The sequence below is a fragment of the Wyeomyia smithii genome, chromosome 2, assembly GCF_029784165.1.
Source record: "Wyeomyia smithii strain HCP4-BCI-WySm-NY-G18 chromosome 2, ASM2978416v1, whole genome shotgun sequence".
Classification (NCBI taxonomy): Eukaryota; Metazoa; Arthropoda; class Insecta; order Diptera; family Culicidae; genus Wyeomyia; species Wyeomyia smithii.
The window spans coordinates 105592096-105608536 of NC_073695.1; the positions used below are offsets into that span (position 1 = coordinate 105592096).

A 16441-nucleotide genomic window follows, 5' to 3' on the forward strand; every position below is an offset into this window, starting at 1 on the left:
TGGACTTTTTCAGATGGTGATGGAAAAAAAAACTAAGACAGAGAATTGAGTTGGATAAATTTCCCATCAATGGTAATTATATTATCTTATTTGCAAAAAAATTCTACGCCCTTGCGAGCGGCCTTCCGGCAGTTAACCGAAACCTTTGCCATGGCGAACGAAAACATGCGTGTACCTCTTTCTTCGTTTTTTTTTCATTAATTCCTCCTCCGTTTTTGGGACAAAATTGTTGGAATAGGGTAACAGCTCCTATATTCATCTCAGTACCTATATTCATCTCATCACACCTTCTTGATCAATTTATCGTCAAATTTTACCATATTTTCAACGTAAAACTTTCAGCCCCTTGAGAAAATTGAGAAGCAAATAGATATAATAATGGAGCGATTACCCTAGATCTCGCGCTTCAAGTTTGCCCAGAAATTCTCGATGAGACGCAGCTGGGGGACGTTGGGCGGATTCGCCGACTTCGGTACCACATCGATATTAAGCCGCTCCATCTCCTCCAACGATCGCTTCGAGTAGTGAGCCCACCTTCAATAGATGGAGTGCGCTGTTTAATTTGACGCTCGTCATTTGTATAGGGTCGATCCAGAGATGCCAGTCTTCTTGATATGATGTTTTTGCTGATTGTCAGCAGCACATTCTTGGGGAACTTGGTGTGTTCAATAAATTTCACCTCGGAGCTCACTGCCATCGTGGGAGAAGTGAAATACGAAGTACCCTGCCAGTCGTTGTTATCCAGGGTGAGATAGGTCTCGTCGTCCATCACCACTGCCACGTCGCGATTCGTCGGGAAAATCGACTTGACCATCTTATTCAACCGCTGTCGCTGCGTCATTGTCTGCAACTTCGAGACTAGTGACAAGACTGCCGCTTCTTGACATGTATGTCCATTAGGGTGGGAAATCGTTATATGGAAAAACGAAACTTGATAGCAGAAAGCCAGAACCAAGTTTTTTTTGCTTTATTTGGGGCCCCTAACAATCCTCAATTTATCGGAAATCGATTGGTTTTGTCTCCGCTTGGCGAATTGCATTTCAAATTTATATGGAGATTTGTATGGAAAAACCAACTTTTATGCATTTTCCATCCTAAAGAACTCAAAATGGCTCAAACCATAGGTTTCATAACTTCAAATGGTAGGATTTTTGATGCCTAACAACTTGGCAGAAGACGCCAAAGAGCTAGGGTGTCCCGAAAAAATACTAGAGCTGTTCAAAGTTGAGTATGTCGAAATTTATGTTGCAAATCTTTTTTTCTGCCAACACTGCCAGTGTACCGGCGACAGTCAGATTTTCATCAGAAGTAATCTCTAAAACACGTTATAGATTCTTAGTACGCCTAGAATATTGACCTAAATTTGTTTGCTTGATCCAGCTGAGTGTACAAACTCGTAACGACAGGTTACTTCTGATGAGAATACTACTGACGCCGGTACATTGGTAATGTTGGCAGAAAACAAGATTTTTTGCATTTAAATCGACATACTTAACTTTGAACAGCTATAGCTTTTCATAGGGACATTCTAGCTTTTCAGTGTCCTACCCGGCGTCCACAAAGTGTAGCACGATGTCCGTTTTTGACGCGGCGGGATACCGTTCTTTGAACGCGCACACTTCTGAACGGAGTAGCTTCACTTTTTTCGCCATCACAGTTAGAGTTTGACTGATAGAGCTGTCATTTTTTTTTGCTTAGTCATGGGTTACTATGATTGATGATGCATGAGTAGTTTCGGAGTAGTTTGGTTCAGTGCGATTAAAGGTTAACCCATGAAAAATCGGCAATTTTTGTCCATTTTTTTACCGCAAACGTTAGTCGAGTCAATTTTCTGCCTGTAGGTCAGGTGTTCTCTAGGTGGTTTCAAGGATATATTTGCGGGAGAAGAAGGTACTTTGGTTTACTATACCACGGGAGGTTGCAAAGTTCACGCTCCGATGGCCGTTATAATCAGGCATGGCTATCTGTCCCGATTACTGGTAGTACATTGCTTCCTCTCTTACCTGAGTATTCATGTCCCCGATAACGATTTCCATGTCGCGGACAGCCATGATAGACCTGCTCCAGGTGCACGTAGAACGCTTCCTTCACGCTTTAGGGTCTCCCTTCATGTGGGAAGTGCACGTTGATGATACTGTACTTGAAGAATCGCCCCTCAATTTGCACATCCTCGCGTTGATCGGTATCTTGGTGAGGCCACAATTCCAATTCCGGTAGAAAGTAACTGCCGCCCCCTTTTCTATACCTTCTGTCCTGTACAACAACTGTAGATTATCCATTCTGAAAAACAAAGCGATTTGCAGTTCCATCTCCCAAGTTTCCAACCTGAATCTTCAGAATAGATGGTGATAGCCATTTTGTTTCTTCGAGAAAGTTGTTTTTATCATCGAGAACATTAGAATTGTGGGATTTACCGTTAACAAGATATATATTTTTTATTCTTCATAAACCCAAAGTTTCAATAGTTATTTTATACTGAGAATTATGGTGAAGCCTCATTAAATTCACCACAGTAAACATAAAATAGCATTTTCACAGGGAACGCATTAACTATTTCCGAGTCTTGTGCTTTTGAAAATTCGAAGTGGTGACTCGAAGTCAGCCATTTTTGGATTCAATGAGGTTTCACCTTAAGTACGTATGTTCCACTTCAGATATATTAGAACTTTCAAGACGGCATGAAATGAACTATCAAAAAATTTGTAGTTGACATTATTTAGTTTTTCGTCAACATCATAGATGTATTATCATTTTTGGGAAACAATATAAATTACCAAACTGTATTTTATTAGATCAATTCGGGTGGATTCAGCCTTCATCTTCGTCTCAGGATAAGTGAACCAAGTTTTTGGTTTCTTTCTTGAGTTCTTGTTTGAGATTTGAGCTATATTTCTAATCTGCGCTAGCAATGGATCAGAGGTTATAAGCATATTATTGAGCACATCTTTCATGGTATCACAACGGCTTGTTTTGCGATTTTTATTCTCGCAATAATTTCTGTAATTTTTGTTTCTTGCCTCTACTGAACAAACATTTAAAGACACGTGGGGAAGGAGGGGGGGGGAGGTTGTTCTTACACAAATAATGTGTTCTTATTTTATTTTCTATAACAATCGTCCAAAAATATAATGTATCCCATCAATATGATTATGACAAAATATTTAGGGTATAAACACTCTATAATTAAAGATTAGTTGGTCATGCTTTTTTATTAGCCCTACTTTTGTTTAATTTTATTCCATTCTAGTTCAATACTGAGCGCTTACTTTGAGAAGAAATTAGTTTATTTGTTTATTTGTTTATTTCTAAGTGCATCATCTGACATAAAGTCTTAATGAAAAAGGATAATCATTAAAAGTAACTAGAATTAGTTAACCTACGTTTAAAAATATGACTAGGCACACCAAAATCAAAAAGATGCTCGACACTCGTGAATGTTCTCACACAAAAGGCAACAGGTTCATAATAACCATAGTTCGTGCGATGGAATTGGTTCAAAAGCATCGAAGAGGGCCTCAGCATACGTTGAGATGCACGGAAATTCATCAATGACAGCAACTTCGGGCAATCCAGTTCAGCGTTTAGAATCTTGGCAATGCATACAGCCTGTTGTACTTTGCGGCGGTGCTCTAGAGTGTCTAGTCCAAGCAGGCGGCAACGATCCGGGTAGGGTGGCAGATTCGTAGGATCACGCCAAGGTAGTTCTTTCAGGGCCAATCGGACGAAACGTCTCTGTATACGCTCGAGGCGCAGGTTCCATGAAAGCTGGTGCGGACTCCAAACCACACTTACGTTTTCTACTAGGGGTCGTACAAGTGAGCAGTATAAAGCTTTTAGACAATGGGGATCCTTGAAGTCACGTCCAATTTTTGCGATGAATCCTAATTGCCGACTTGCTTTCGAAATAATTGCAGTACGGTGACTATCGAAGGTCAGCTTTCTGTCAAGTATAACTCCAAGGTCGTTGACGTAATCTACTCTGCGCAGCACTTCTCCGTCGACAGCATAATCAAAAAGTATTGGCCGTTCAATGCGGTGAAAGGTTATCACTTCACATTTAGCAATACTTAGAATTAGCGAGTTTAGTTTAGTGAATTGCGTTTGCAATTTCATATACTTAAGCTTGAAGCTAATTCTTGTTATTTCTACAAACAGATTCTTTTAAAGGCATTATTCCAACGGAACATGTAGTTCCAGCTCACCACGAACGATTTGATCAAATACTGCCAGGTTGTAATACTGCCTACCAGTAAGGCACAGCAATGACCTACCGTATTATACAGAGGAAAGTAGCTCGAGGCGGAATCGAACCAATCAATATGGTAAATAATAATCGGACACTTGAGGGGTGACGTTCAACATGGTCACTTGGTGTTTGGTGCGAACTCCTGAGGCACGAACTGCTTACTCAACTCTTTGGCTACTGTTATCATGTTAGGTATAGCGTTAGAAGGAAGCGGGTGGCTAGGAGAACAAAGTTTTGTATTACCTTTACGTGTAGATTTTTATGGCTTCTTTGTCATTTTTTTTAGCAGGTTGTTTCATCCGTTGCAACGGTTGAACGTTTGGAATGAGAACACACTCGAAGGAAAGTTACTCGAAATTGCGATGCGCGATCGTCAATAGCAAGGTGTGGGTGATGTACAAACAATGCCCATTATAGAAAATCGGAGCCCATCAGTTATTCAATAAGCGACTGAACAAAGCGAGATAGAGAGAAATTTTTTCACTTTGTCGCATACAGATGGGACAGGGAACACGCAGGGTTTGTTCTATTTTCAGTTGTGTTACCACCGGGCGACGATGGTGAAGAACATGACAAGGTTCGGGCGGACGGTTTGTAAACTGGACAACATTGTTGATGTGGTTAAACTTGCAAATATTTTACTTCTGTGGTGGATTGTTTTTGGGCAGCGGCGTTCGCCGGGTTTCATTTTTAGTAGAATTCGGTCGCCGGTCGCGAACACTCGGATGTGATGCGTTGATAATAAACGGTATACCAGGAAAAAGTGAGTGATGCATTTTTGCATGTGTTCAACTGGTGTTAGTGGTAGATTACTGTAATTCTCAAAAACGAATATCTGTGAATTTTCAACTGGATAAAAGTGAAAAATGTTTAACTTTGTGGATAATTTTCTAATATTTCTGCATAACGTGAACGTGCTTGGTAAAGTCATAATGGATAGCTTGAACGAATCTTACAGCAGAGTAAGCTCCATTGCACACGGATGGATGCAGCGTGTCATCAATAAGGTAGGTTGCATTACTTCGAGGAATAGTTTTGTTGAGTTGGCCATAACAAAACGTTTCACGGGTCGTAGTTGAATTTTTGAAAAGGTCATCATATCTTCAGTCTTTAGTGCACTTGTAAAAACAGAGGTAAACTGCTATCGCAAGTTATTTTCAATTGAATTTGTTTGAAAAGTGTATACAGATTAGAAGCAGTGTACAGGCTAATGCGTAAAAAGACATTTTCAAATCCAGTTTTTGAGTAATGAAACTAACGCCTGCAAGTAGACCCAATTGAAAATATAATAGCTTATTCTGAAGCTCCCTAAAGGGTCACTAAAATACAATAGAGCCGCAAGAAAAACCGGATTGTCAACAGAATTCTATAAACATGGCAAAGAGAAACCAGTAGCAGCACTCTGGTGAATTTTAGGATTTGGGAGGAAGCGAGACTACCGGTGAGATCGATGGAAGCTGTAGTTTGTTTGTTTGTTTGTTTAGTGTACAGAAAATTGCGGAGCTAGCGCTACGATCCTACTGACACTAACAGTACCTCCCGAGCCAAGACTTAAACCCACGACAACTGGCTTGTTAGATTAGCATCGTACCTCGAGACCAACTGGGAGGTCAACTACTAGGGCATAATGTTGATCAATGCCGCCTACGAAGTTCTCTCTTAGATTTTGTCCCGCCATTCCCTTTACGCAAGCATGCTCTACTACGGATCAAATTTTCACTCTTCGGCAAAAACTGACATGACTTATCAAAGCTACCTTGGATCGGTTGAAGTGTTATGTAATGGGGACACTCCCGAAATCCAGCAAAGCGCGCAGAGGGTTGAGACAATTTGGAATTACACATTTGAAATATACATTGTTCAGCATTGCTTATGAGAGTGTAATCTGACGAGCGGGCATCAAATTAGGAGGCACGATTTTTTGCAAAGGTAGTCAACTCACAAGCTTCACAAACGACTTGAGCGTTATTGTAGAAATAGCTTTGCGACGACGGACGGGAATCAAAGCCAACATAAAAGTGGAGGCTAGTAGAAATGGACTAGAAATCGATGCGTCAAAAATCAAGTGTATGGAAGGGAGAGGCCCAAGAGAAACCAACACTCGCTGCCCACTGACGGTGATCCAGGACGGCAATGAACTCGAAGTGGTAGATGAGTTCGTATACTTGGATTCCTTGGTAACCGCCGACAACAACACAAGTAACGAGATTTAAAGACGGCATTGCACGAAGTCGATGATGTACAAAACCCTATTTAGACCAGTAGTTCTCTATGGACTCGAAACCGTGGATTCTCTATAGACTTGATATGTCGTGGACAATATTGGATGAATATTAGGATGGGCCGGACATATCACGAGGATGTTGGACTATGGTGCGATAAAAGCGGTTCTCTTTAATGACCCCATCGGCACTAGAAATAGAGGAGGCCAACGTGCTTGATGGCTTGGCCAGGTTGAAGTGGATCTGCAACTCTCGAGAGAGATTTTGTGCAGATTTGTGTTTCTCAGAGCTCTTGTATTTTTTATCAGACGCAGCACTTGAGCGATCGGTCAACACGTCTTGCATATCGAGGTGAATGATAAGGGCCGATGTGATTGTAGCTTCCAAGAATAGTAAGCCACATGGCTTGAATCACTTACTTACCTTACCAGTCAGCTCCAGGCCGAAATGTCCCTCGCTGTTCGAAGAAGTCGTCTCCATTCAATTCGCTCCATGGCTGCAGAGGACCCACAGGACGTCTTTAACTTGATCGAGCCACCTTGCTCGCTGCGCGCCCGTCGCACACTGGGGCAGCCCCATACGAAAGCTTGAACAAAACCTAAGAATTTTTTTTCCGACATTTGATTCGAAATCGATATTTTGCAGAAACTAGAATGCCAACAGACCAAGACCACGCAAAAGTTTAATCTAACATCATCCGATGTGTCCTCTCAAAACGCACATTAAATGCTCTGACTTTTACACAACAAACGTGTCAAAAGGATAACGCAACAATTGCGTAATGAATACATTGACAGAAATTCAAATCAGAATATCTATAATACACACAAAATCATAGTGTTTCGGTACACTTCGTTTTTGGGCAAACGACCAGTTTTGGGGCGCTCAAAAAACTGCTGGTTACTTTCATGAGCCGGTGCGTATCAAAAGCTCGTGCATCCCTAATCACCGTCAGCAACCGAAACAGCCAACAGCGAGCCTCGTTGCAACAGAATTTACTGACGCTGGTGCCAGTAACGTTGAACCGAATGCATATGAATAAAACCAGAATCGTCGTTAAATGCATAATGTTTGAAGCAAATCCAATGTCTTTTTAATTGTTATTGATTTGATGATGTTTTTGAATGACCGGATTCATGATAGTGAATCGATCAGTTCACTTATGCGTTAACCTAGTCAGTATCAAAATCATCAGTATTGATTACCTTGCACTGCTTTAACCGCTTTAACGATAGCAGCATTCTGGAAAATATTGCCAATACCAGTACGAATCAGCCTGGCAATACTAGCACCGGTTAATACTTCAAAAGTGTTTCGATTTTGAGCCGTCCAATACATTGAACATTCGCACTTTCGTTGTACTGGTTCCGAAACAGTACAGAGATTGCCCTGAAAAAACGCAACATTGATGTGGTTACGCACAGTCCAACTTTTGCGTGTAGGTTGTAAAGAAATCGCATGTTCTAGTACATCGTGAGGTAGGAGAAGTTGGGGTTTAAAATTTGATAAAAGTTCTCTAAAATGCAGGTTCTCCTAATAAATAATGATAAGCAAAGCAAAGCAAAGCCTTGGTGCTACATTCCGATTCGGAACTCGACCTTCTGTTTTATTTTACACAGACTTCGCAGCCGACTGTTTAGTGTACAGGACAATTGCGGGGCTAGCGCTACGATCCTACTGACACTAACAGTTTCTCCCGAGCCGAGACTCGAACCTACGACGACTGGCTTGTTAGGTCAGCATCGTACCTCGAGACCATCTGGGGTGATGATAATGATATTATGCATGAAATCTCTTCAATATGAGTTTAAGGAAAAAACTTCGATAAATAAGTGTATCTTATCATGCCACGATTGAGCACAACGTTTCACACAGATAAAAAAACTCAATTTTTCACTAATTCAAACATTTGAAAAAGTAATTTACCAGCGAGTACCATCTTTATTTCATTCTTAAATTTAAAGATTTCAGTCTCAGCTATTCAAAAAACCCAACTTTAGCTGCCGATTCCTGCCGCTTTGAAAGTTATATGATTTTTGGCACAGCATGTTTTTACGTAGAAATCATGCGTTTCGCGGCAGCGCTCCATGACGACATCACATTTTCACTAATTCGTGAAGCGCACAGCCAAAAGTCCAGCAGAATTTAATGTATTGAACGGTATGTTGGTTACATCAGGTTATATTCCTTTGTGTCCTGTTTAACAAACTTCGATTCAACTAATACCCGCGAAACAAAAAAAAAGCTGTCGTGAGACTTCTTTACGTTGAAAATGATTTGGAAGACCATGAATAAACGTTTCTGCCATCTATTTAAATGTAGTCATTTTTGTTATATACAGGTCGGTCTCGATTATCCGGAACATAAAAAAAATCATGCCGGATAATCGAGTTTTCCGGATTATCAAATCACAGGAAAATATGCCGGAAGTGACATAAATGCTAACAAACATGTCGAAAGGGATGGTAAAGGTGAAACTTCGGAATGAAAATTAAGAACGACAACCAAAAATAAGATTCCGGATAATCGAGTCTAAAACTCCGGATAATCGAATTCCAGATAATCGAGTTTCCGGATAATCGAGTCTCTGGATAATTGAGTCCGACCTGTATCATGAATCATAATGTATGTATATGCGTGTATGTGTATGTGTATGCGTGTGAAAAAGAGTGACTTAAACACATTTTAAGCATGGCGATAAACTACGATACAAATAATTGTACGATCCTAACAACTGATCTAAGGACACCAAATCGCTTAGACTTAAACTAGAGTAGCAAAACGAATTCCACTTTCAAAATAGAGCGATCTAGATCAAATAGTGATCTAAAGCAATACATGTTGTATATGAATGTACGAGGAATCCTGCCAAAAATTTTTCCTGAAAATGCCAAACCTCCTTGCTTTGAATGTAAGAAGAAAGATATAATATTTTAAACTAAAATAAAGATTTCTAGATAAAAAAATCCTCTAAATAAAAACATGGTGTGAAAAAATGGTCAATCGTATACAGTTGATCAACTTCGCGTGACACTTGAGATCTCTATAACATGAACTTAAAATGTTGTTGAACTTTTATTTCGAACAAAGTGATCTAGATAAGTATAAACTGATCTAGACCAAACATTAGAGATAGATCACAATCATTCGAACAACTTTGCCGAAGACACCAGTATTCTATGACTTAATTGGAGGAGCTATGGGGTTTTAATTTGTGAATAATGAAAATAGTTATATCTCGTTAACGGTCAATCCTACAATTTTATAGTTTTCGACAACTTTATGTCAATTGATGATATGAACAAGTTTTTCAGAGAAACAAAATGGCTAGCACCATTTATTCAGAATATAGATGTCAGCGCTATGTGTAGGAAGAAAATTAAAGCTACCCTAATACATTTTTCATAAAGATATTTTTATGCTGAACAACATTGCCAAAGACATGAACAGTGTAGAAACAACTATTAGGGAGTTATGAGGTTTTGTCGCACCAACAGACCAATTCGCCACACTGTGCGTCGTCTCGTTCCAGTCGAGTCGTTATCAAGAACCATTTTCACCGAGTTGTCATCCGACATCCTAACGACATGCCCAGCCCACCGTAGTCTCGCGATTTTCACCGTTTGAGCGATGAGTGGTTCTCCCAGTAGCTGATGCAACTCGTGTTTCATCCACCTCCGCCATAATCCATCTTCCATCTGCACTCCACAACAGATGGTACGCAGCACCATCCGTTCGAAAACCCCAAGGATGCGTTGGTCCTCCACGAGCATGGTCCAAGTTTCGCGGCCGTAGAGGACTACTAGTCTGATCGGATTTTATTCGAGCGGAGCGTTCTCCGGAGTCCAAAGTAGGCACGATTTCCTGCCATAAGGCAGTCACCAGTGAGCCCAGATACACGCACTCATCTACCGCCTCGATCTCATCACCGCTAATATGAATTCGTGGTGGGAGGTTTATACTTCTCTGGAACCTCTTCTTCTCATGTATTTAGTCTTCGATGCGTTTGTAAGCATTGCTAGCTTAAGCAATGAAGGTGGTAGGGATTGCTGAGAGTAATGAACCGCTGGCATTGGAAATGCAATGCAAGATCTACAGGAAGGGTTTGTCGTGAGTTGCTGTCACACCCCCACGCACCTGCACAGATAGGCCAGAGTTAGTCTACCGCACCCTAAAGCACGCAGCCCACCACCCATCGGTTTTCCAGACACCAGCACCCATTATAGAGCAGGCGAAAATATAAATGACAGATGGGGAAAAAGCGCGGCTACGATTATTGGCGCGAAAATTGAGGAATGACCTGCTGTAGCCACTACACTTACTCAGTAACCAGGTTCCGAATTGAACGGTCACGACCTGCGGAAAATTAGAAACCAAGAAGACAAGCGACTCTAAGGAGACAGTAAAAAGTGTGTGGCTATAGTAAACAGCAGGTAAGGCACTCTCCTTGTCCCGTAACAATTGCCTCGTCACCAGTTAGCCAACCAGGCTAAAAAAAGCAACGCTTATTTCCCAGAACCCCGCTGTTTTGGATTAAACACGAGTACGCCGAGAATCCCGTTGGACCCTTCGCCGATGACTGAGGACGCCGATTAGGAGCCATTTTGGCGGCAAAGGCCGCAAGTCGACGCCGGACAGAACGTGGGTGTGCAGGAACCAGGTGCAACGAGAAGGTGGACAGTGCGCTGACGGTGAAACGGGGCCCCGGAGAAGAACGAAAGTGAATAAGGTTAGCTAGAGATAAGAAAGTGGGTGACGAATGCTAGTAATAAAAATTGTGTACATAGAGACTCAGACAAGCATTTTCCTGGAACCGCGAAATTTCCTTAGTAAGCCGACCCTGAGGCTGTGTTCAGGGAGTCCCTACAGCGCTCGCTGCTGAGGCTGGGGAATACTTACACGTTTATGGCCAGTTCAATTCATCCGGCTTCAGCCTTCACTTTGATGTAAGTCTCCGTCATCTTCTCAAGGGTTCAAAGCGTTCTGTTTGCTCGGTATTTAACGAGGAGCTAACCTGGCAGCCACAATAAAAAGCGATAGGAATATTGAACGGTTTTCAACTCTAACCCCGCACCCAACCTCATTTTTTCTCACTCCAACTACGGTTAACGAAACAACAATTCTGATAAATGGTCTTAGCACGAAAAAGTCTGCAGGACCCGATAAAATACCACCAATGTTTGTAAAAGATCATCACCCACTATTCGCTGAACTGCTAACTAAAGTCTTCAATGAAATAATAAACACTGGTATTTTTCCTGATTGTTTGAAAACTGCCCGTGTGATACCAGTTTTCAAAGGCGGTGACCCAAAAGAACTGAATAACTACAGACCCATATCTTGTTTATCTGTTCTCGACAAGATCTTGGAAAAAATATCAGTTACGCGGATAGTTTCAGACGTTAACCGCTACAACTTGATCTTCTCTCGCCAATATGGATTCAGAAAAGGATCAAGCACGTTAAGCGCTACATGCGACTTACTGGAAGATATATATGACTCTCTTGATAACAAAAAGCTGGCGGGAGCGGTTTTCATCGACCTGAAAAAGGCGTTCGATACAATAAATCATGCACTTCTTATTGGGAAGCTTGAGTTTTTTGGTTTTAGAGGAGTTTCAAAATCTCTAATTGGAAGTTATTTCACTGATCGCCTGCAGTTTGTTGCATTGGGCAATAGTTGCAGTGATGAACGGTTCATTAGAACCGGTGTACCGCAAGGTAGCAACCTTGGCCCAATTCTTTTTCTTTTGTTCATATACGATATCTGCAAACTGAATTTGGAAGGTAGTCTCTGTTTGTTTGCTGACGATGCATCGATCTTCTACAAAGGTACCCAAAGGCCAGCTGTTCAGCGGCAGATTGAACAAGACCTAGTTCTTTTGCACGATTACTTCAGATCCAATATGCTGTCCCTAAACTTGCGTGTTCGCATACGAATAAACCAGCGCGGCCTGGCTGTCAAACTTATAAACAACCTTGTGCGAAGATCCCTCGGTCATCGAATTTTCGAAGTCATCCCATCAAACTGTCATCGATGCAGAATGCCGATTGTCATTTGTTGACTTCCTTGTTCCGCCAGCTAGAATATTCACCGAGGTATAAATAGCGTTCCAGCACGTGAAATACCCCTCTTCTACTCCGACACGGATGGTATTCAGTACTCGAAATGAGCCCTGATAGTGCGTTTCCAATCAATACATAAGTTAAAGTTGAATATAAGATTAAAAAATGTATTTGTAAACTGAAATATATTTAAATTAAGTGAAATTAACCTTCAAAATCAAGAGAAAAATTAATGAAGTGAAAAGCTAAATAAAACGTGTTACATGAACTGAAATAAACCAAACTTAAAAGTGATCTGTGAAGAAACCAACGCAGCCACATCTGTTGTTATCCGCTGAGATATCGACATCTGGTCCTTCGAACCGGATGGGCCGCGCACTCCGGTCATCTGGAACACCCCTTAATTGCTATCCGTGGATTTGGCCACTACCTGAAGTAGTCCGGCATAAGTTCGAGTTGCTGCTAAAATTTCAAATACAAGGCATATAAATTGCCTTGAGAAGGTGATTATATTTCCAAATCTTCACAACCTGTCACGTTTGTGCTCCGCGTTGCTTTCGATTTCACAGACCGATCTACGTTCTCGCTTACGTTCCGGCCTTCGTCTTACCTCCCGCCATCATGTCTAACGAGCGACGAGTGAAGGCCCTTAAAAATCGAATGAAGAGTCTGCAGACGTCCTTCTCGCTCATCAAAACGTTTGCAGATAACTACCAAGAGGATCAACACGCTCCAGAAGTACCGGTTCGCCTGGAGAACCTGAACAAAGTGTGGACTGACTTCTCTACTGTTCAGTCGGAACTAGAAGCTCTAGATGAAGCCGGTATGGAACAGCATCTGAAGGATCGAGCCACCTACGAATCGGCGTACTACAGGGTTAAAGGCTTTCTCCTGTCCGTAAATAAATCGCCACAGTCGTCTCCGACACCTCCCGCCTCGACTTCTACTTCAAACCAGCAAGGCCCTACGTCATCCCACGTTCGTCTACCAGACATAAAACTTCCGGTTTTCAATGGGAGTCTGGATAATTGGCTGAATTTCCATGACCTCTATATCTCTCTGGTGCACTCATCTAACGATCTGTCCAATATTCAGAAATTTTACTATCTTCGCTCTTCGCTCTCCGGTGATGCTCTTAAACTTGTTCAAACGATTCCCATCACAGCTTTAAATTACCCCGTTGCATGGAATTTATTGGAAGAGCATTATAAGAACAAGCCACGGTTGAAACAGTCGTACCTTAACGCCCTCTTCGAGTTCGCTCCCCTCAAACGCGAGTCGGCAGCAGATTTACACGCCCTGGTCGAAAAATTCGAGTCAAACGTAAAAGTGCTACAGCAACTAGGAGAGAAAACGGAGTTCTGGGATCTTATTCTCATTCGAATGCTCAGCGTCCGTCTAGATGCCACTACCCGTCGCGATTGGGAAGAATACTCTTCGTCCAAGGACGGTATCTCGTTTAAAGATTTAACAAGCTTTATTCAGCGAAGAGTGTCTGTTCTTCAAACACTAAAAGAAAACAGCGTGGAAACTCCGCCCTCCGTACCGTCGTTAAACCAGCCGAAAAGGTTTCCCCAACGTCCGACTGCCTGTCACACTGTCAGCCAGTTCTCCACTGATCGGAAATGCTGCATCTGCTATGAGCATCACCCGCTCTACATGTGTCCTACGTTTTCGAAAATGAGCGTTGAGGACAAAGAAAAGGAGATGTAGAAACTGCCTGCGTAAAGGACACGTCGTTCGGGACTGCCAGTCTTCCAGCTCGTGTCGCAAATGCAAAAACCGTCACCATACTCAACTTTGTTCCACTAAACCCGCTATGGCTGCGAGCCAACATCATACAGCGTCGTCGAAGTCAACAGTGAATCTCACTTCTGAAACCCAACCACGAACATCAGCCACAGTGACTGTTAACGAGATTCCCAGCTGCGCCGCTACTGAAACTAAACATACTAGTGTACTTCTCGCCACCGCCGTGGTCCTTTTCGTCGATGATAATGGAACTGAGCATGTAGTTAGAGCACTCCTCGATTCTGGCAGTGAGTGCTGTTTCGTGTCGGAAAGATTTCTCCAAACAGTAAAAATCAAACGCAGAAAGGTTTCCGTCCCTATTTCTGGAATCGGTCAAGCTACCGTCAACGCTAAGTTTGCAGTTCTCCCACAAATCCAATCACGCGTCTGCAATTACTCTACTACAGTTGAATGTTTAGTTTTACCCCGGTTGACATTGGACTTGCCCTCCACCTCCATCGATGCTTCTACTTGGAACATTCCGCCCGGGATCCAGCTTGCAGATCCAGCTTTCTTCAGTCGCAAAGTAATCGATCTAGTTCTAGGGGCAGATGTCTTTTTCGAGGTCTTTAACGTCACGGGTCGAATTCGAATTGGCGATGATCTTCCGCCTCTCATTAATTCTACGTTCGGTTGGGTAGTTTCAGGAAGAATTTCCAGCCCAAAATCTAACAGACCGTTCGTCGCAAATGTTGCCACCATCGGCGATTTGACGCAAATGATGGAACGATTCTGGACTATTGAAGAGGGAAATCCGTCGTCATGCCACTCTGTCGAAGAAGCCGCCTGTGAAACTCACTTCAAAGAAACCGTCTCTCGTAACGAACAAGGACGATACATTGTTCGCTTACCCGTAAAACCTGATGTCTAAGCCCGGCTTGGCGACAACCGTCGCGCCGCATTCCGAATGTTTCGAGCCATGGAAACGCGAATGGCTCAGAATCCGCACCTTCGTGAACAATACGTCGACTTTATGACCGAATACGCCACCTTGGGACATATGAAAAAAGTCGACGACTACGAAACACCGCCCAACCCTTGCTACCATCTTCCGCACCAGGCTGTTATCAGAGAAGAAAGCACGACCACCAAAGTTCGCGTCGTTTATAATGCGTCGTGGAAAACGAGCCAAGGCCCTTCCCTGAACGATGCACTTATGGTGGGGCCCATCGTCCAAGATGATATGAGATCCATCATCATTCGCGGCAGAACTCATCGCGTTATGCTAGTTGCTGATGCTAAACAAATGTTCCGCCAGGTCTTGGTTGATGACCGCGACACCGCTTTGCTGAGAATCCTATGGAGAAACTCACCTGATTTACCACTGGACACGTACGAGCTGAAAACGGTTACCTATGGGACAGCCTGTGCACCTTTTCAAGCTACAAGAGTTTTAATACAGCTGGCCGACGACGAACAACACGACTTTCCAGAAGCTGCTCAAGTCCTGCGCAAGGATTTTTATGTGGATGACCTTTTCTCCGGAGCAGAAAGCATAGAGAAGGCCATCGAACTTCGAGAACAACTCACCTCACTTCTTGAAAGAGGAGGATTCGTCCTACGTAAATGGGCATCTAACAAACCTGCAGTTCTTCGTGACGTCTCTACTGATAAGCTGGCTCTAGTACCACCAGTAGATCTCTCTCGTGACCAATGCATAAGGACACTCGGATTAAATTGGGAACCTGCCACCGACCACTATCGCTACCGTATCTCATTAACATCTGATCCTGCAGAAATAACTAGCACCAAAAGAAATGTTCTTTCGAAAATTGCCCGACTTTTCGACCCCATTGGACTAGTGGGGCCCGTAATCACGACTGCAAAACTATTCATGCAAGAGCTGTGGACTTTAAAAAATGACGCTGGAGAAATGTGGGGCTGGGATGATCAATTACCAAGGGCCATCAAGGAGCGATGGCTGGCTTACTGCAATCAACTTCCGCGACTGAACGATTTGAAAATCGAGCGATGGGTTCTATGCGAAACTCCGTCGTCGATTGAACTCCATTTCTTCTCAGACGCTTCACAGCATGCATACGGCGCATGTTGCTATTTTCGCTCTGTCGACGCTACCGGCACAATCAAAGTTGCACTACTAACAGCTAAATCTCGCG

General features: G+C 42.6%; 1 protein-coding gene across 1 annotated transcript in view; it reads left to right on the forward strand.

Annotated features, from left to right (window-relative positions):
• Window positions 1-4730: 4730 nt before the first annotated feature.
• LOC129724944 (uncharacterized) overlaps window positions 4731-16441 on the forward strand; it is a 1074712-nt gene continuing 1063001 nt past the window's right edge. Inside the window, exon 1 of the mRNA XM_055680233.1 lies at window positions 4731-5253. Within this exon, the coding sequence (XP_055536208.1) occupies window positions 5113-5253 (141 nt within the window). The 5' untranslated portion in view covers window positions 4731-5112. The remainder of the gene's footprint in view (window positions 5254-16441) is intronic.